Below are 22,179 nucleotides of genomic sequence, written 5' to 3'. Positions count from 1 at the left end.
GAATACGGGACAAGGGCACAAGATCAGGAAGGTGATGATGACGGTGGGGACTGGAGAAGGAACTTCAGAAGGAAGCCATGGGATGACGAGCACAGACGAAGAAATTTAGAAGACGGAGGACATCTCCAAAGAAGAAGAAGAAGGAGAAAAGGAAGAAGAGCAAGGAGGAAGAGGAGGCATAAACTAGAGATGCATTCCCGCAAGAAAAGGCGAATGTGACTGCACCCGCAGCGGCCACCGGCCTATGCAATTACATGGATGCTTTGATCACATGATCAAAAAGTTAAGGTGAACAATATGTGATTGTGGTGCAAATCTTTTACTTACTTAAGTTTACTAGTCTTTTGACAATATTTTGATGTTTAAGCCAATATTCAATCTAACAGAATGCTGTCTTCATTACGATTAGGAAGCAAAGTATGGTCAGGGGAAAATTCCGCTTTAGAATCTGTGCTTGGCAGCACAACAGTGTTGCACTTTCAATAAGATCAGTTATCAGGGTACTAAAAGGGCATTTTTTCCTGATTTTGCATTAATCTGTTTGTGAGTCCGAAGTGCTAAAACGCTCATAACAATAATATGGTCAGGCAACATAGAAATCACAAGACATACACTTAAGACAAACACAAAAGCAGAGATGCAGACCAATCTTGCTGTTAGAGATAGCTAATCACACGGCTGCCTACCCCTCCTTTTTACAAAGGAGAATCCAAGGCAGTCACTAAAATCAAAGCAGACTCATGGTCTACTCACAGCCCTCCGAGCCTCCACAGAGACCTAACAAAAGTATCACTGTCCTGATAACTTATCCCTGAATACGACAAACAACCTCCACAGTGGTCTAAGATTTTATTTTCATCATCATTTTTTTTATAACTAAGATTAAAAAAGCATATTTAGCCGAGGCTCTCGGACACGTGCGGTACAGGACAGCACCTCGGCAGTAAATCCTTGTTGCCATCACTGTCCCTTTTAATTTTCTGAGCACATTATGGGCTCATAACTCTGTTGACTTTTCTGACATTGCCATTATTGGCCAGCAGAAATATAGCTGCATGCAGGACCAGCGGCTAGTGTCTGGGTCCTGACGTGATGGAATAGCACAACCAAGGACAACAGAGGGAGTCTGTATGGCTACACACCAGTATGACAGAACAGGAATATCGAGAATAGGTTTTATTTGTGCCTCTGTAGCATAGAAATTAAACTGTATTAAAATGCAATATCAAGATTGTGTATTAACACAGCTTTAACATTATCAAATCATTTCATTCATTCATTTTAAAGTGAAAACCACAAAATTAGCAGCACTTTGCACTTTTGTTTGCGTAAACATTAAAATAATAACATGGTCGACACCTTATGTAAACATATGAAAACCATATAAAATGTGCATTTACATTAAAGGTGGCACCATGTGACCATGAGAGAGAACTGCACTTTGTGCATATTACAGATAAGAAAACAGCAAACAAAAAGACCTTTCTTCACATTCTATGGTCATCTTGTGCTACAGATATCGCAGCACTGGTCGTGCCTGACCAGAATTCCTTAGCTTGTTTTGTTCTAAAGTAGCGGGTGGTGGTCACAACACACTTGAAGTGTTGCCCTCTATCACTGCTGTTTTCTTCTTGCATGTTTGCCAGACAGGGTGACCATCTTCAATCAAGTTTCCCTCAGAACTCTTACCAAAAACAAAATACAACCACAGCAGACTTTAAGACATGCACTGCAAACCTTAACTTATCCAGACATTACCCAGCGGGGCTGTATGCGACACAAACGCAAATGTCCAAATCAGTTGAACTGGACATTAAACTTTACCCTGCCAGCTCCCTAGTACAAAGCCTGTGTAATGTCCGATTGAGCCTATGTGTGTATAGAGCAGGTCATTGCCCAGAGAATTCACAAGTGAGCGAGTGGGAGTCTTGATGACAACCCTTGAGACACATTGCTGAATCAAATTATACATATGTGCAGTCACAATTATTTAGCTTAAACTTTAATACAATTCATGCACAACCACCTAGTGATAACTAACTAGCTAGCTAGCTAAACTGAGCAGCAACACTTTCTCACGAATTTGAATGTAATTCAATGCAATTCAAGAGAAAAGTAGTTGTTCATGTTTGTTAGCTAGGTAGCTAGCTAGCTAGCTTGTTGTACATATGTCCTATGTCTATGCTCTCATGTGTCGTCCTTGTGAACTAATGGTAAACCGTGTGAGAACACGCCTAACATAGACAAACTCAAACTTGTTCATATGAGAAAACGGCTTTAGAGGGATGAGAACTCTCTGGAGCACGGCCACTGCTTTCAGCCATGTTTTCATGCCTGCGTCTGGTGAACTGTTACTAACTTTGGTCGATGCTGGACAGTATTTAACATGAGATTTCCAAAGCGCAGTTACTGACCACGGTTAAACCGTGACTAACATTTTTAACGGTAATATTAATCGTGTAATTTTACTGTCAAACCGGCAACCATTTCATCACCACTGTAGTATGTTCTAAATCAGTGATGTTTTTTCTGCAATGAATACATTACCGACAGGTCCATTGCAGTACATGTATGATATATGTTGTTCATAGTATTGCAGATTTAATAAATTGTATTAATGAGGCTTAATGAGATTCTAAACTGTGAGTGAATTAAATGAAAAACACAATAGAAAGAATTAAATGTAATGATATTCAAACATGTCAGGAATTCTTGCCATCATCACTGTTTGTGTGCATTTATACCAGTACAAACAAAAACAGAACATAAAAAAGAGTTTTCTAACTAATGGACAATAAGTGCTTTCTATGTCACATTATGTGTAATCCTGCATAAGTGCCCTTTGACAAATCTGTACACTTATTACAATAACAAAACTGTGCTAGGGCTTACCATAATAATAAGCAACCATAGATTGAACAGAAGCACTAAATCAGTCATCATGGATATATGATTGAGAGCTGAACAACATCTGTGTGTGTGTGTGTGTGTGTGTGTGTGTGTGTGTGTGTGTGTGTGTGTGTGTGTGTGTGTGCGTGTGTCAGTGTGCATGAGAGAGTGAGTGAGTGTGAGTGTGAGTGTGTGTATGTATGTGTGTGTCAGTGTGTCAGTGTGCATGAGACAGACAGTGAGTGAGTGAGTGAGTGAGTGAGTGAGTGAGTGAGTGAGTGAGTGAGTGAGTGTGTATGTGTGTGCGTGTGTGTGTGAGATTGACAGTGTTAGTGAGGGTGTATATGTGTGTGTGTGTGTTTGTGTCTGAAGGTGTTGTATGTGGGACTGAAAGTGTATGTAAGTGGGAGTGAGTGTGTGTGTGTGTGTGTGTGTGTGTGTGTGTGTGTGTGAGACGTGTTTGTGTGTGTGTGTGATTGACAGTGCTAGTGAGTGTGTGTGTGTGTGTGTGTGTGTGTGTGTGTCTTATAGTGTTAGTGTGTGTATGTATGTGGGAGGAAGGGAGTGAGTGAGTGAGTGAGTGAGTGAGTGACATGTTTCTCTGGTGACAGGCAGACCTGAGTGGGCTTTGTGGGGCTGTCCATTAGCCAGTCAGCCGCTGTCACACTCCACTGAGAGGGAGGAACAGCAATCTAGAGCTCACTATTACAGCAGTGCCATTAGGACCCCGTGTCACACACACACACACACACACACACACACACACACACACACACAAACACACGCACGCACGCATACGCGCACACTCACACACTCTTTTTGCATTAATAATCATTAATAATTGATTATTCTTACTTTAGCCAAAAGAAAATTTGCAGTTATGATTTGTATGTCACTTTGGACATAAGCTTCTGCTAAATACTGTAACTATTTTACTGTAACTATATCTATCTCTCTCTCTCTCTAATGAAGCATTGCTTCAGGCACATTATCACACCATTAAAACATGCCTGAACTACAACAAACTCTCCCAGACATACTGGCCGAACAAATGAACAGACAGGTGCGGGTAAAGGCCTTACCTCATCCAGGTCAGTGATGTAGATAGCCTTCTCCTCGAATCCCAAAGGCATGGGCTCAGTAGGTGGGATGGAAACCTCCTCATACAACTTGTTGTTATCCCGTCGGATCCCCTCAGGAAGCATCAACTGAGGCACAGGGAAAGACAGGCAGCCTGTGTTAGTGGAGAGGAAGACCCATCACAAGAATCAGGCCCACCCAGCTGCCAATCACACAGACAGCATCGGGGCCATAACTGGGCTGAACCACAACCACCAACACAAACAAACAAACAAGGCTGACTGCTGTCAGTTTTTTATTGCACAAACGACCCACTGCAACACACACGTGTTATATATGTAGGCGACACAGGACACACACACACACAAACACGCAGGCCTGAGGTCGCCGTGAATTCAACTTCTGCCTTTAACCCATCCCGGATCGTCCCTCCTCCAGGATCCTCCAGGAGCAGTGGGCAGCTTCTCAGCGCCCAGGGACCAATTGAACCGTCCGTCTCGGTCAGTGACGGACAGGAGTGTTCTGTTCTTTTTGCATGTTTTTCTGATTGGGGTTATTAGTGGAGGAAACTCCTTGTGAACACGGGGAGAACATGCAAACTCCACACAGAAAGGCCCGGGAGATAGCCCACCTGAGCACTGAAGGTCTGGGGAGGACCTGCCCCCCAGAGCCAACAGCGCCCCTTGTGGGAATCAAACCCATGACCTTCTTGCTGTGAGGCGGCAGTGCAAGCACATGAGCCACACCAATACCACCCCTCACTCCTGCAGTCACACAGACACCAACACCACCCCTCACTCCTACAGACACCAACACCACCCCTCACTCCTGCAGACACCAACACCACCCCTCACTCCTGCAGACACCAACACCACCCCTCACTCCTACAGACACCAACACCACCCCTCACTCCTGCAGCCACACAGACACCAACACCACCCCTCACTCCTACAGACACCAACACCACCCCTCACTCCTACAGACACCAACACCACCCCTCACTCCTACAGACACCAACACCACCCCTCACTCCTGCAGCCACACAGACACCAACACCACCCCTCACTCCTACAGACACCAACACCACCCCTCACTCCTAAAGACACCAACACCACCCCTCACTCCTGCAGACACACCAACACCACCCCTCACTCCTGCAGACACCAACACCACCCCTCACTCCTGCAGACACCAACACCACCCCTCACTCCTACAGCCACACAGACACCACCCCTCACTCCTGCAGCCACACAGACACCAACACCACCCCTCACTCCTACAGACACACAGACACCAACACCACCCCTCACTCCTACAGACACACAGACACCAACACCACCCCTCACTCCTGCAGCCACACAGACACCAACACCACCCCTCACTCCTACAGACACCAACACCACCCCTCACTCCTACAGACACACAGACACCACCCCTCACTCCTACAGACACCAACACCACCCCTCACTCCTACAGACACCAACACCACCCCTCACTCCTACAGACACACAGACACCAACACCACCCCTCACTCCTGCAGACACCAACACCAACACCACCCCTCACTCCTACAGACACACAGACACCACCCCTCACTCCTACAGACACACAGACACCAACACCACCCCTCACTCCTGCAGACACCAACACCAACACCACCCCTCACTCCTACAGACACCAACACCACCCCTCACTCCTACAGACACCAACACCACCCCTCACTCCTACAGACACCAACACCACCCCTCACTCCTGCAGCCACACAGACACTAACACCACCCCTCACTCCTACAGACACCAACACCACCCCTCACTCCTACAGACACCAACACGAACACCACCCCTCACTCCTACAGACACCAACACCACCCCTCACTCCTACAGACACACAGACACCAACACCACCCCTCACTCCTACAGACACCAACACCACCCCTCACTCCTACAGACACCAACACCACCCCTCACTCCTGCAGACACACAGACACCAACACCACCCCTCACTCCTGCAGACACACAGACACCAACACCACCCCTCACTCCTACAGACACACAGACACCAACACCACCCCTCACTCCTACAGACACCAACACCACCCCTCACTCCTGCAGACACACAGACACCAACACCACCCCTCACTCCTACAGACACCAACACCACCCCTCACTCCTACAGCCACACAGACACCAACACCACCCCTCACTCCTACAGACACACAGCCACCAACACCACCCCTCACTCCTACAGACACACAGACACCAACACCACCCCTCACTCCTACAGACACACAGACACCAACACCACCCCTCACTCCTGCAGACACACAGACACCAACACCACCCCTCACTCCTACAGACACCAACACCACCCCTCACTCCTACAGACACACAGACACACAGACACCAACACCACCCCTCACTCCTACAGACACACAGACACCAACACCACCCCTCACTCCTGCATCCACTGGGAACAACCCCTGAGGCCTTTCTGTGTTATCCAGGAGATGAGCCTGACGACAATATGGCAGACTAGGCAATACGATGCAAGATATCCTAGCACGGTGATTAACTCGGAGACTGTAAAAAACAATATATCCTAAAAAACTGGGCATTTTTGCCGGGGCACAAAGGTTTTGTCTATTATCTGCACGCAGACCTAGAAGTTGTTAATTACTCTGAAGTTGTGTTTTAATGCACATCACATGAAGTACAGTTGGACTGTGGATTTTCAGCTTTTTTTCTAAATTGATCGATGCTACAACTCTGGGAGAATAGACATTTGGGAATCCACATCTAGCCTCAAGACACAAAACATTGAGCCTGGCTGCTAATTCAGCTGTTTGTGGGCGTTTACATCGACAGTTCGAAGATTTTGCTATGATCGAAGGTCGGCCCGTGATGCATGTCTCCGTTAAAAAAAATCAGAAGTGCCAATCCTGGATGAGCAATTAGCTTACTGAGGCTGTGTTTATCTCGTGTGAACAAGCGCATGGCAGAGTGCACAAAACAACAAGACCAAATGCTAATGCAATGTGCACTGACTGTAATATATTTATCCTGATATTGATTTATATTTGTATGTACTTTAAAACAAAATCCTAAGCTCCTCTCTTTTCTGACTCATTACTGCAGGATATCTGCTTGCCGGTAAGCTGAACTCTAGCCTAAGAGCCCTCTGCACACATGTCAGTGGTGGAGCTGAACACACACACACACACACACACACACACACACACACACACACACACACACGTCAGTGGTGGAGCTGTCGCCAAGCCTGATGAATGGCCTCTTCCGGCCGCCTCCAATTCATAAGTGCAGCACTAAAACAGGCAGCACAGACCCCGACGCACTCATTTAGCCCCTCGCATATATGACACCAACATCATCTTTCCCTCATTCACTCTCTCATCTCATACAGCCACCCACCCACCACCTCGCTTTTTCTCTTTTGCAATCAACAACACACACACATACTGACACAACACACACGCGCACACACGATGACGCAACACACACACTGACACAACACACACACACACACACACACACACACACACACACACACACAACACACACAAAAGCACACACAAGCTGAACAGCTGCACTCAGTGTCGACTTGATCTAACCACCATGCTTTCAGATGAAACACCTGCTTCCCACCGAAGAACACACATCCATGCAAACACACACACACACAAACACACACTCACACACGCACCGCACACTCACACAAAAAAGAAGACACTAATGAGTTTATGCAAATCAGCATTGAGCCAAACACCAGCAGGAATTAAAATGAAGATATCATAAAAATGGGATTAAAACAAAGGCTTTGGGTAATCTTGTAGTGGATAATGCAGAATAATGACCCAAACTGGCGTAACGATGAGTAAATAAGGCTCAGGAGGCTGGAGTGGGCTCCTCAAGACCTCCCTCCATCACGACCCCCCACCCCCACAGGTTACAAAATAAACTCCACATGATGAGGCTCAAACCCATGTTCATATCAAACATGAACATGGAACTAATACATTTGCTCTTTGAATATGGCTCCAATTGATACATTTTTTTATTATTATACATAAGAAGCATGTTTGTGTTCACTCAGACCTCATAGAAACAGATTACCTATGTCCCGTTCATTCTAACGCTACTGAATAGTACTACTGAATACTGCCCCTCTATAGTCTCTGGCAGGTCAATGAAACAGCTCTTTCTGATTGGCTCAGGTCTTGGCGCAGGTCTTGAGTGGGCGATGCCTTACCTTGGCTCCTCCCACAAAGGCAGACGTTTTGACTGCCTCGGCGAAAGAGTCGTAGACGTTCGGGAAGCGGATCCTCTCAGGCTCGTAGTGTCGGCCGAGCACTGGTGAACGGCGGGCTGTGAGCAGGGCCTGCTCCCTATGGACAACACACACACTAATCATCAAACACTGTAGACACACACACACACACACACACACACACACACACACACACACACACACACACTCACCAACTATCTGATACCAACACACACACACACGAACACTAATCATCAGACACTGCACAGACACACACTCACACACAAACACACTCACCAACTATCTGAAACCAACACACACACACAAACTCACAAACCACAACATATCAGCACACACACACACACACACACACCAGCACACACACACACACACACACACACACACACACACAAAGCCTGCTAAGCAGGGCTGATGTCCTTGGGGAGTGCACTGTAGGGCTGTCAACAAATATTCTAAATTCGAATATAAATTCGAATAGTTGTTAAAAATAGAATTTCGAATGTAAAAATTAATATTCGAATGTAAAAAAAAACAAAAAAAAACAGCGGCAGCACTGTCTGCTTTGCGGGTGGGCGCTAGGGATGGGTATCGTTTGGTTTTTATCCGATACCGGTACATAACCGATACTTTTAAAACGCTACCGGTGCCTAAACGGTGCCGGAACCGATACTTTTATAAAAAATAAAAAAATAAATTAAAAAAAATTACAATTGACGACATTTAAGAAAGGCTTTTTTTATTGCCAAATATATGAACTGTTTAAAGTAGATTATATATATAAATAAATACAAAACACTTTTTAACTTAAAACTTAAATAATATATGAACTGTTAACAAAAGTTTAGACTATACTTAAATAAATACAAATAAATACAAAACACACACACACACTCTGTACACACACTACAGCTTCAATACTTCAGCAATTCTTTTGTAGAAATATCAGCATATTTGCCTTCTCCGGCAAAATGCGACACCTTTCCTGACTAATCGCATGACCTGCACAGGAGAAAACCCTCTCCGATGCTGTCGATGAGGCCTGTACACACAGATATGTATCTGAAAGTACACAATTAGGGATGGGTATCGTTTGGGTTTTTTCCGATACTGGTGCTAAACCGATACTTTTAAAACTATACCGGTGCCTAAATGGTGCCTGAACCGCTACTTTTTTTTAAAAAGCACAAAGCGACGATTGACGACATTAAAGAAAGGCTTTTTTTATTGCCAAGGCAATTTTTTTTCTTCAAATTGAACAATATATGAACTGTTTAAAGTATATTATAAATATAAATACATACAAAACACTTGGCTTCTAACTACAGCTTCAAACTTTTTAACTTCAAACTATGAACATTATATTAACTGTAAACAACAGTTTATAGTATACTTAAATAAATATAAATAAATACAAAAAACAGCTTCAAACTTCTTTTGCAAAAATATGAGCATATTGGTCTTTGGAGTCAAAAATGTATTATTTTGTTTGCATTTATTTCATGAAATTTCACCATTTCATGATTTGTTTATACCTATCTTTTCTATCTTGTTTATAGTTACTCTTGTTACTTGAACACACTGAGTACTAGAAAATGTGTACTGCCCCTTTAAGAGACTACCGTTGGTAGTTTAGCTGTCATCTCCGTATATTTTTCAGTCTTCGGTTGCTGATCTGCCGTTGACTCTTGCCTTCTCTCCCCTCTTTTCACGCAATTATTTTGTTGCATTTGCTGCACGTCGCGATGTTTGAATCTTTTTGGGCGAAATACAGCCACACTTTTGACCGTTTACCTTTCGGTATTTTCTCTGTTAAAAGGTTGATGGCTAGTTTTGTTTGTGCTTGCCTGCTCTTCACTGTCATATCAGAACCGGTTCCAATACAACCGGTACCTACCCGGACAGAAATGCAACGCGGATTTTGGTGCTTCATTTCGGCATTTATCAGATAAGACTGTTGCTATGAAAACACCAATGAGCGTGAGCGACACAGGACAAAGTTGACATTGGGAGCTGGGGCAGTTTTACATGTGCCCCACAGAATCTGCCTAGCGACCGTGTTCAATTGGCTCAGGCACCGAAATGAAGCACCGAAATCTGCGTTGCATTTCGGTCCGGGTAGGTACCGGTTGTATTGGAACCGGTTCCATATTGGTACCGGTTCTCGGTACCCAACCCTAGTGGGCGCGCGCCTGAGATCAGGGACAGGTCACAGGAGTCGCACTGTCTGGCACAGAGTCACTGCTGACAGTTGACTTGCGAGATGCAGAAAGTGCAGAAGCCAGCTTGACCGCAGCAGAGAAAGTGATTATAACCCCCAAACATCTAAAGCAGGGGTTTTCAACTGGATTTGTCCCAGGGACCACCATTCTGACTAGAAAGTAATTTGCGGCCCACTGATGTGCCTGCACGCGCGTGCGTGTTTGTAACCGCCGCCGCCACGCCCCCTCCCCCTGCACAGATATTCTGCCTATAACACTTAAATATGTGAAATTATCAGGGTACATCGCCAGCCTCCGCCACGCCCCCTCCCCCTGCAAAGATATTCTGCCTGTAGCACTCTTTGTAATTTCTTCGATATTTTTCACGATATTCAAGAATAATTTGGAAATGTGTGGAAATATCAAAGCGAATTTATAAAAATAAAAAAATTCAATGGTGAACTGATCAACATAGGCTCATGTCGCGGACCCCCTGCAATGCCTTAAATATGTGCAGTTATCAGGGTAGATCACTAACCGCCGTCGCCACGCCCCCTCCCTCCCCACACATATTCCGCCTGTAGCACTTGTCAGTGTAATTTCTTCGATATTTTTCACGATATTCAAGAGTAATCTGGAAATGTGTTGAAATATCAAAGCGAATTTATAAAAATAAAAAAATTCAATGGTGAACTGATCAACATATGCTCATGTCGCGGACTCCCTGCAATGCCGTCGCGGACCACCAGGGGGCCACGGACCCCTGGTTGAAAACCCCTGATCTAAAGAGTGATGTCTGGAAATATTTCGGATTTTGGTCAGTTGATGGTAAACTTGTTGAGCCTACAGCTAAAGTAGTGAATAAGCTATGTAAGCTAGAGTTAGCTTACTATTCAACAACTAGCAACTTGAGGCTACATCTCCACATTTTGGAGATGTAGCCTCACGTTGCTAGTTGTTGAATGGTAACCTAACTCTAGCTTACACACTACTTTAGCTGTAGGCTCAACAAGTTGCCTCACTGCTGACAGTTGACTTGGTGGAAGATGGCAGAAAGTGCAGAACCCTGCTTGACCGCAGCAGAGAAAGTGATTGTAACCCCCAAAAATCTAAAGGATTTTGGGCAGTTAATTGTAAACTTGTTGAGCCTACAGATAAAGTAGTGTGTAAGCTATGTAAGCTAGAGTTAGCTTACGATTCAACAACTAGCAACTTGAGGCTACATCTCCAAAATGTGCATCCAAGTGAATATGGCCTAATATGTGCAACTTCAGCGAAACAGCCACGTCTGGATACATATTTTGCGCCGTCCGTCACAAGTTCGTTGCCTGCGGCACGACAGGAGGCCTGCACGCAAAAATTGATTTCGTTCATATGCAAGGACATGAGGCCGATCAGTGTGGTGGATGGGATAGGCTTCAGGGAGTTCTGTGAAGCACTGGAACCGAGGTACCGTATCCCTTGTTGTCGTTCATTTAAACCGCTATGCGCAGAGAGCGCGACGGTGCGGGAGAGGCAGAGAGAGGGAGAAAGAAAGAGTGCGTGTGTGCAAGCTCTGCGGTCTTGGCCATTAGTTAATTTACTTATTTTTGTGTAGGTAATATGTTGTTAAATATGTTTAAACTTAAATAAATTACCTATACAAGTAGTTATGTCTCGTTGTATTAATTAGTCCTGTTATTGACGTGCCTAATGCGCAACCAGAAATTCGAATATGTTCGAATATATGTGTTTTTTTAAAGCGAATATTCAAACGTAATTTTTTAGCAATTTTGACAGCCCTAGTGCACTGTGAGTTTTTAGGGGAATCACTGAACAAAACACCGGGCTTCTGGTCAGCACTCCGACATGAGAGGCTGCCTAACATCCACTGTGCATGTGGGCAAGTTCTACCCAGAGTGCAGATTTGTTCTGCCTTGTCCGCTGACCGCGCGATGAAGGCTCCACATTAAGACACCGGGCTTCGCTGACCTCGCAGTGACGGGCTCCACATTAAGACACTGGGCTTCGCTGACCTTGCAGTGAAGGCTCCACATTAAGACACTGGGCTTCGGGTTTCACTAAGTCAACAGAGCATCGCAGCACAGCGTGCCGAGCCGAACCGAGCCGAGCCATCCGTCCATCAGCCGGTTGCTGCCCTCGTCCTCCCCCCTGTTAAAGGCTGGAGCTTGAGCTCTGGAGCTGAACTTGATCCGGTCAAAGTCCTCGCTGAACCGAGGGTGTTCCACCACCACCGCTTCCTTCTGACAAGGGATCAGCGGGGCTATAATCCTAGCCGCAACAGGATCCCTCGGGCGAGAGCCAGATCAGATAGAGGGATGGAAATCTACACTGGAAACCGCAGGCCGTGCTTTGTGCGTGTTTGTTTCTGTGTGTGGGTGTTTGTGAGTTTGTGTGTGTCTGTAAGTGTGTGTGCTGGGTGTATGTGTGTGTTAGGTGTGTGTGTGTGTGTGTGTGTGTGTGTGTGTGTGTGTGTTAGGCCGTCAGAGGAGTCGGGCACTCGGTCAGACGGCAAAACATCTCCCTTTAACGTGTCAGGAGCAATCTCACCCGGGCCTGCCGATAGCACCCACAGGTGCGATATTAAAGTCGCTGATCTTGCCAATGTAGCGGGTAAAAGGAACGGTAACTGAATGGAACGGAAACGCTAACGCAAGGCCACAAATGACTGAAGCCTCTCTCCTGTGCAGAGGAAGTCAGACCTGTCCACCCTGAGATAGAGGGAAGGGATGACAGACACAGAGGAAAAAAACGAGCGGGAAGAAGGGAGGCGCAGGGGTGTGTGTGTGAGGAGCAGGGGGGTCTGTGAGGACAGAGTGTCGCCTGCAAAACGTGGCTTCACCTCCCCCTCTAATCTCTCGACCCACGCTCCAGCGAGCTCGGCCGAGCGGCATTCCTTTAATTAAACAGACCACTGCTCTATTTTATCCTGTGAAATTAAACTTTCAAAGAGAAAATCCTCCACAAAAAAAAAAAAAAAAAAAACATCTTTAGGATTTTTTTTTCTTTTATTCCAATTTCTCCAGTCCAAAGCTGTGATGAAATATGCAGAGAACTGAACAGAGCCTATGGGTTGTTTGTGCTCTTCAACAGATTCAGTACAGGACCCTCAGCAGATTGCTATAACAGAGACTCTCAGTAACTTCTCAATGTCAGCTTACTGTCTCTGTTTTTGGCGTGGAAGGGGTGGGGTTTGATGGGAGGGGCAGAAATACATGTTTTGCATAGATCCAGTGGGCAACGCATCTCTGAATGTGGGCGTGGCTGGATGTATGGGGAAAAGAAGACTAAATCCCACAGAAGCCATAGTCATGCAGTTCAAAGGGACTTCTCATCCACAAAGAATCCGCATCAGTAATGTAACAACTGATGAGAAACTACCACTACCTAGCTAAATGACACTTTAACTGACATTGTGTATACCAGGTGAAAGATTGCCTTAATTTTATGCTAAATGCCCTTTAACGTTAGCTTGATATGGACTACCTTAACTGGAGTACATTTCTGGCATTTTGTACCTGGTTATGTCAAAACGGTGAAAAACAGACCATTTTTAAGTGTCAGTGCATTAAAAATGTACAATGGCTTGATCGATATAACTATACCATTAAGTCAGAATCTATATTAGCTAGCTAACTACTTGCTATAAGCTTGGTAACATTCGTTTGTTTACGAGTGGCAACAGTTGCTAAGAAAAGAAAAGTCATGCTTTTAATCCACAGTGCCATAGAAGGTGGCTCCATTCGTTGAAGACGGTAAAAATACATTGATTTAATTGAAATCCAAGCCATTTGTATGGGCCTGTTGGGCAGGAAACAGAACCCGTGTTCTAAAACATTGACGTTGACACACATCAGGCGCTGTCATGTTCTTCGATTTCTCAAGTGCCAGCCTGTACTGCTGCGAGGGAAACACCAAAGGATGCAGGTAGACATCTCCACGGCCTCCTGGATTATTGATTATCTAACAGACAGACCAGTTGGTGCAACTGAGGGGATGTGTGTCTGTACGCTCACCCTTCTTCTTCTTCACCCTGTGTACCTCAGACTGCCAAAACAACTCGGAGTCCTGTCATCTGCAGAAATGTCCGGGGTGACGCTGCGGTTATTGGGTGTGTCAGTTATGGACAGGAGATTGAGGTATACTGGAGGATCACTTTGTGGTGGGGTGTGGGAACCTCCTCTTAAATGTGGCCAAGACAAAGGAGATAGTTGTAGATTCTAGGGCCAGGACTAAGCTGAACACCATTTGTCCATCCTGAGGTAGAGGAGGTGGAGGACTACAGATACCTGGCTGCTCACCTTGACAAAAGAGTGGACTGGACATGGAACACTGAGGCTGTCAGGAAGGGACAGAGCAGACTCTACTTCCTGAGGAAGCTTAGGTCCTTCAATGTGTGCAGCAAGATGTTGGTTGTTGAGAGAAGGATGTTGCAGAAACTGCTCAACATAATTGACGCACTTCTGCACATCTCCTGCACGCCCTACTGGTCAGAGTGTTTCAGTTGGAGGCTCCTACATCTTATTACACAGCAATAAGGAACGCTACAGGAAGTCATTGCTGCCCACTACAAAAGCAAGATATAAGGACTCTCCTCTGAGCTGGGAGAGGAGGCTTATCTTCTGAGTGGCAATGCACGATGCGCATTCTACATTTAATTTACATAGTTAGAGCTATATCTCAAGTTTAGTTAGAACTATTAGCAGTTTTATTTTTATTACTGTGCTTTTGTGTAAGTTGTTTGTAGTCTGTTATTGTATAAGTTAAGTGTTTTCTGTTTTGTGATTTTGTGTAAGTTGATGTATGTTTTGTGATTTATGTGAATTGGGGCTACAACACTGCAATTTCCCTTTGGGAACCAATCAACATGTGTGCAAGTGTATGTGTGTGTGTGTGTGTGTGTGTGTGTGTGTGTGTGTGTGTGTGTGTGTATGTTTGCTTTCACCTTTGAAGCCTCATCTCCTTGGGGTCGAAAGCGAAGCTGGCCTCGGCGTACTCGCCGCCGTCGTCGACGCGTTTCTCGCGCTTCCTCTCGCGCTTCTCCTCGCGTCGGTTCATCTTCATCATCAGCCGCTCCTGCTTCGACTGGACGACCACCTGGCAGCCGTAGGCCGGCCTGCTGCCTTCCGCACCACCTGCTCCACGCCACACCAGAAACACCATAAGCACATCTCTGAGACCAGCCACACCAAACAGCAGCACTGCAGCACAATGTGGGTGCAGCGCAGCACAACATACGATATGGACTAGTTGGGCATCAGTAGACAGGAGGAAGATCTGGAGGCTGAGACAGTGAACCAGACAGTGTGGGAAACGTGCGACCCACATTAACACGACATGCAACTTTAAAACTCACTAGCCTTCTGCGTCGACATCCTTATGGTACCCTTCGGTGGCCAATGGCAGACAACGCAGATGAGGCAACGACCTAAACGACGCTCTGCACTCTGACTGACTGACTGACTGACTGTCACACACACTCACACACTAATTTCAGGACAAGCTGAGACTAATTTGTCTAAACATATCGGTTATGGACTGGATATAAGGCTTGACATCATAGCTTATTCTAAAAGCAAGGATGACCTATATTACAGTCCTTTGATCCTTCATTGAGCGAGGAGAGAAAAATCACATATTGAGGCTTGAGATGATAATATATAGCCATAATCAGTCACACTCTCTCATGCTGGGAGGGATTCATTTACATTTAACAACTACCTGTCAATGTTAAACGCTACATGATTGGCAGAATAAATTGTGCGCCCAGGAGACTGGCTGGCACAAAAAAGGCCACACGCAGAGAGAGAGAAAGAGAGAGAGAGAGGGGAAGAGAGAAAGAGAGAGAGAGAGGGGGGGGGGAGAGAGAGAGAGAAAAGCAGAGAAGTTTGAAGAAGCGGAGGAGAGGGAAAGTCTTTCAACAACACTGGGTTCCGTCTCTGTAGGTGCACAGGACAGCAACTGTGTTCGGTTCCCAATTCTTTTTTAAACCACTATTTAATTTCTTAAATAACTTAGTAAAGTTTGCAATACACAACACATCACCGGTTGAAATTCTTGCTGGTCATGGCAGACGTCTGGCTATCAATGCCATCAAAGACAACCTCTAAATATCTCCCGTAAATCATTGAGGGACAAAGAGTTCATCCCACAGGGGATGATGTTCCACTGAGAGTTGTGTGTGTGTGTGTGTGTGTCTAACACTGCCCCTGTGTTCTCTCAGAGGACCCATCTTTCCTCCCTGCTGAGCGAGAAGCTGGTGAGGGAAAAGTGCTTGGGATTTGAATATTTATTGGTTTAAAAGCCGCCAGTAAAAGCTAATTACTAGAACAAAATGAGGAGCATGACAAGTGAGGCATTATTAAGCGAAGGTAGCCATAAATGCTTGTGAGTATTGTGCACTGCACGGAAGAAATGTCCAAATGCACACAGGGCATTAAGAGAAGGCTCGCCTCTGATCAGCACGCCTGGAAGAACCTTCATAAGACCTCCAATAACAGGGCATCAGTGAGGCATCAGTTTTAGCGGGCAAATCCTTTCAAAAACCTGCCTTGGGCTCTGGCGCAGCGAGGGTTAACCAATCTCTGACAGCCTCCTGTCTCTGCAGCACAACAGCTCAATAAAAAGCACAACTGCTCTTGAAAACAGATGAGATCTGATGATTGCACAGTGGCTTCGACTGATTGTCTGAATGATCTCTTCTTTATCTCCTAAAAAGGCTTGATCGCCAATAACCCCCACCCATCCCTCTCCCACACCTTCCCTCCTTTTGTCTCCCTCCATCTCCCTCCATCTCCCTTTCCTTCACTCACTCACTCATTCCCCATCACCACTGGCATTACCCTCATTCATATTAAAATGTCTTCCTCTATCCAGCTGAAAACAGAGGAAGCATCTACGCAGCTGCAGTTTAACACTCGTATGAAAGCAAACACAGCTTTACTTGATGCGTTTTTATTATAAGTAATCACTCATTGTTGTCTCTGTGTGATCATTTCCCCTCCCGTTTAACCAGATGTGAGCAACATCAGCACAGTGTCATTTACTTACTTCCATATTTATGACGTGTTGTGGAAGGCTACGATTATTTCAATTTATGTCAGTGTTTGTTTTGTCCCATTTTTCCAATGAAGACTACATCAAGCTATGCACTAATTTTCTATTACTGGCATTCATCATTCTCTGGCTGTGGCCTTGGATGCAGCTGGAGATTGCCCAGAAGTTTAAAAGCTGGGAAAAAAAGCTCAGTCTTGAGATATCTGGACCCATCTCAAGAGGGAAACTATGGTCAATCTGCAAGTGCACATTTCGCATTTGACCCAGACACTGAAGCGATGTTCTGATTGTTGAGTCTACATCAGGATTATTCTCGTAAACTGAAACTAAATCTAAGACAAAAACGAATGTTTTAAAAGTAACTTAAAGTTTAAAAACATTTTATTAAAACTGAAATCAAATAATTTTCCCAGAGAAAATATACTAAAAATGATTGCTAAAAAAACAAATAGAAATTAAATATCTGAAGACAAGACATACATTGTCGTTATCGTTTCAAGACAGCAGACACTGAATCTCTTAAAATTCTCCCAAAATTCTGTGTATTCATAGCCGACAACATTAAGATGGCGATATAGTATGTCAGGACGCTGTGGAGGTTGGCCTTATGATCAGATAAATCAGAAATGTCAGGGAGAGGTGTGAGACCTGTACGGGACTATTTCCAATTTAATAGTTAAAGCGGAACGAGTGAATGTAAGGTAAATTCAGGTAACAGCATCTGTAGCTAAATGTCGACGATGCAGCAGGGAAGGAGCTTATTCTGATACGTGCATTGTTCAAGAGAGACAATGGACATGTACCCAAACATTCAATATAATTAAAGTTCAACTGACAATGCCCGTCTCAACTGCTCTGGCAGAAAGGCCATTTAGCTGCTTGAGACGTTTAAAGACATACCTGAGGAACAGTATGACAGAGACATTGGCTCTGACAGGATTATAACAGGATTGGCTCTAATGAGTATTAATAAAGACTTTGAAATCAATAATGGAGAGGACTTTGAGGGAGTGTGATGCAACAGGGACCAGGAGTGTCAATCTTGCACTGCAAGGTAGGCTGAGTTTCATTCTTTTAACAAGAGTGTGTAAAACCAGGGCTGAGTTTCTGTTGGTGCACATGATGAACAAGCGACAAAGAAACACACTTGCCTCAGTAGACCTAATTATCTGAAAAACGTTTATTATATCTTTGAAAATGTGTTTATAATATGTGGATGCTAGCCCTCCACCACTGGGTTCAGTGCTAGCAAGTTAGGCAGCTGAATGATCTAAAACCGAAAGAAAACTTGTTTATCAAAAAATGTACGGCTACGTTTATTAACTTAAAACTACGGCAAAATGAGAGCCAAATCCTGTTCTGGCTAGAGCAGTCCATTAAACTACCATAAAGTAGGCCAAGTTATGTAATAACATAATGTTCCAATCAACCAATTTCTTTTCAAACGAGGCTTGTTTCGCAGTGCAGTCTTTGTCACCCTGTCCCACGCTCCAGGGGCTCTCATTCACTTCTGTTCACGTCAATAGATTGGTTCTCTACGTTTACCGTAAATGAGCTGCTGCCACAGATTGTGCGTGGTACACTCTACTGTGGCACAACTTTCTTGAGTGTGGTAACATGAACAAGAATCCTGCAGGCGCCCCGGGTGAAAACCCATGTCATGTTGTTTCCTGGAAGGAAATTATTGAATATTTTAATGTGTCCTTGCACAAGTAGGTCTATTGACAGGCTTTCAGTCTGAAACAAATGTATTTTGTATGTTAGTTAAGTTTAGTCTCGAAATGTTGATTTCTTCGATGATAAGCAGGCTATTTTTCACACCACACTAAGCCTTGACAACTTTTGTCCTTCACTAAAACTGAAACTATAATAAACTAAAATGAAATAGAAATGAGTCCATGAAATAAAAACTAAATTGAAACTAATGAGACTTAAATGAAACAGAAATTCAGATTTAATACCAAAATAAAACTAAAACTATTATAACCTTGGTCTACACTGTGTTATACTATCTGGTACCTCGCCTTTTCTTTTTTCCTTTCAATTCTTTTGTCTCAGGGTTTGGTCCAGCGTTTGCCATTTTTTGCATAAATATCCTTATATCCTTTATCTTTTGCATTTCAGCTAGAAATGCTCTTTTCCCACCTAACTGCTTGCACAACAAGCTGGCAACATTATAGCAATTTCAGCAACAAAAAAAGCTAAATGTCCAAACTAGGATTTAATTCAGTCAAGATTAGGTATGACTTCACCTAGGGTGACCACAGAATCCACATCCAATCGCCAAGACAACTGGCTTTTGTAGGAATATATTAAGGGATCCACTTGAGATAATGAGCCGTTCTCAGAGGTGCCTTAATTAAGTGATGTGAAGGTACTTTAATTAGACTCTGCTAGACAACTGGGCACCAACCCCCCTCCACACACACACACACACACACACACACACACAGACACACACACGCCTCGGATGGTCCGTCACAGACACCCCAAGTTTGTGTGGGTGTCTGACTGATTAGGGAGGTCACCCTGGATTGAGGTGACCTGGAAGGAAAGTAAACTGTGTCTGCAGATGGGGAACAAGAAACAAAGAAACTGAGGTGTCAACAATCAGGTTGTTTACTGAGTAACAAGGAAAACAAATGGGCTTTATGCCTTTTTGCCTTTAATGCATATCTCGGGTGTTTGTTGGGGAATCCAATCCAACATTATCCCACTTTAATGGGATCGGTGAGAGCGTGAAATCACCTTGGCAGCTGGCAGGTGTTTGTGTGTGTGTGTGTGGGGGGGGGGGGGGTGGATTCTGGTGTAGGAGGGGGTTAGAGCACTTCCGGCATTTCCATTGCTGATGTCTATTTCCACTTAAATGAGTATAAACTTTCCCAATGTTCTGACTGCACAGCCAGCGAGGAGTTGGAGAGGGACAGCTCATGTCTAATCCTACATTATGCTGACCCATGAGGTGGGTTAAAGGAAAGAGAGAGAGAAAGAGAGAGAGAGAGAGAGAGAGAGAGAGGAGAGGAGAGGAGAGAGGGGGGTAGTGAGACTAATTCACAAAATGAAACGCCAATTAGTAACCAAAGATTTTTTTTTTTTCATATTTGCTGATAAACATCAAGCAGAGAAATGTCAGCTGAATGCGTTGCTCCTGTTATATCCTGTTGCATCCCACACAATTGCTGTCCTCTCAGACTAAATATTTTACCACCTGTTTTACCTGTTCCGCGGTTTAAACTCATCACACTTGCTTTCAGTCAAATAGCCTCACCTGCTGATCCTAACTACTTTGCTATATCCTTTCAGAGAAAGTTTGAGAGGAAAAACTGAAGCTGAATGAGTTGCTGAGGTGTGTTTATGTTATTCTGCCTTATATCCAGCAGTAAAATTGTAAATAGTGTTCGATATGATATTAAAATGAAGGCCTCTTGTTGCGTCCGCCTGTTTATTTAGCCCTTCGGCTTTCTAAGGAGATGGCATTTCAATAATAAAAGCCGTTCCTAAATTCATGCATGGGCCTACTGCATGGTAATTTGAGTGAGTAGAATATCAATGTAGTAAGGCCTGGGATGGTCAATAATGGTCTGTTCAGTTTCTATAAATAATAGTACTGTCAGGGCCGGAGTCGGGAATCGAACCCTGACCGCTGGTTTTCCGGTTCAGTGAGGAACTCACTCAGCCAAGTAGGAGGAGGACCCAAATGCAGTATGTGCAAAAACAACCTAAGTAGGAATAATCCAAAACTCAGAAGATCTTGACGAAACACAAAAGTCAGAAAAAGCTCAGAAGGTATCAAACACTGAAGTTAACTTAAACAAAAGAAGAGGCTTGAAAATCACAAAAACACACAAGGACTGTGACTGCAGACAGGTCCCAAATCGTGACAAGTACAGGATTATTCATGATTACAGATATGAGTTTAAAGGCTCAATAAGATTTTATTTCAACTTAATTCCAATAACATTCTAGTATGGATAAAATGGTATGGTTGTGAAATTTGTGAAAACAGATGACACATTGAAAATGAGTGTCTTTTGTCTCTAGTGCATGAAATGAAGACATAACAACACACAAGAACAGAACAATATTAAAACACTATGTCAATTCAATTATAATAAAAAACACAAGACTACTGGTTTTGCCTGACAATGAATGATAGAGACCTCAGTGATCAGAAATGAACTAGAAACTTTTCTAACCTGGTAGGCTTGCAATCCTGAACATTATTTAATAGGGATCTGTTGAGAGGGGAATTTGTCTGCTGGAGGGAATTAGCAAATAGTTCTCCCTCACACACATGACCACACACACTCACACAATTCCCAAAGCCAATATGTTAAGGCAGTGTGTAGATATTAGCGCAGTGTCGGCTGAATCATCAGCAAAAGATCACTAGGGTTCGCAAGGTTAATATGAAGGGACTGGGGGAGAACTTTCTAAAGCCTGCATATTCAGATTGGAGATACTGGGTTAGTAAAGGCCAGGGCAGACTACTTATAAAGTCAGACAGACACTACCATCAACAAGATTTACTATGCCTATGAAACTGTTGCAGAATATATTCTAAAACGTTAAACAATGATAAGTTCTTTAGCCTTGCATGACTATCCTTCAATGCCAGCACCTGAAAATGAAATAAATCTGTGGCCT

At 44.2% G+C, this 22,179-nt stretch overlaps 1 protein-coding gene across 2 annotated transcripts in view; it reads right to left on the bottom strand.

Moving 5' to 3' along the window:
* Positions 1-22,179, bottom strand: part of ascc3 (activating signal cointegrator 1 complex subunit 3) — a 170,337-nt gene that overhangs the window by 110,620 nt on the left and 37,538 nt on the right. The window contains exons 6-8 of one of the 2 annotated variants that reach the window (XM_031575751.1): positions 15,422-15,614; positions 8,240-8,375; positions 3,972-4,097 (exon numbers count right to left, since the gene is read on the bottom strand). In XM_031575751.1, coding sequence (XP_031431611.1) covers positions 3,972-4,097; positions 8,240-8,375; positions 15,422-15,614 — 455 coding nt within the window. The remainder of the gene's footprint in view (positions 1-3,971; positions 4,098-8,239; positions 8,376-15,421; positions 15,615-22,179) is intronic. The other variant, XM_031575753.1, reaches the window with a different exon arrangement.

This window comes from Clupea harengus, chromosome 11 (genome assembly GCF_900700415.2).
Source record: "Clupea harengus chromosome 11, Ch_v2.0.2, whole genome shotgun sequence".
NCBI classification, from domain to species: domain Eukaryota; kingdom Metazoa; phylum Chordata; class Actinopteri; order Clupeiformes; family Clupeidae; genus Clupea; species Clupea harengus.
The sequence above is the reverse complement of the archived record's forward strand: the minus strand, read 5'-3'. Positions and strand labels throughout refer to the sequence as shown.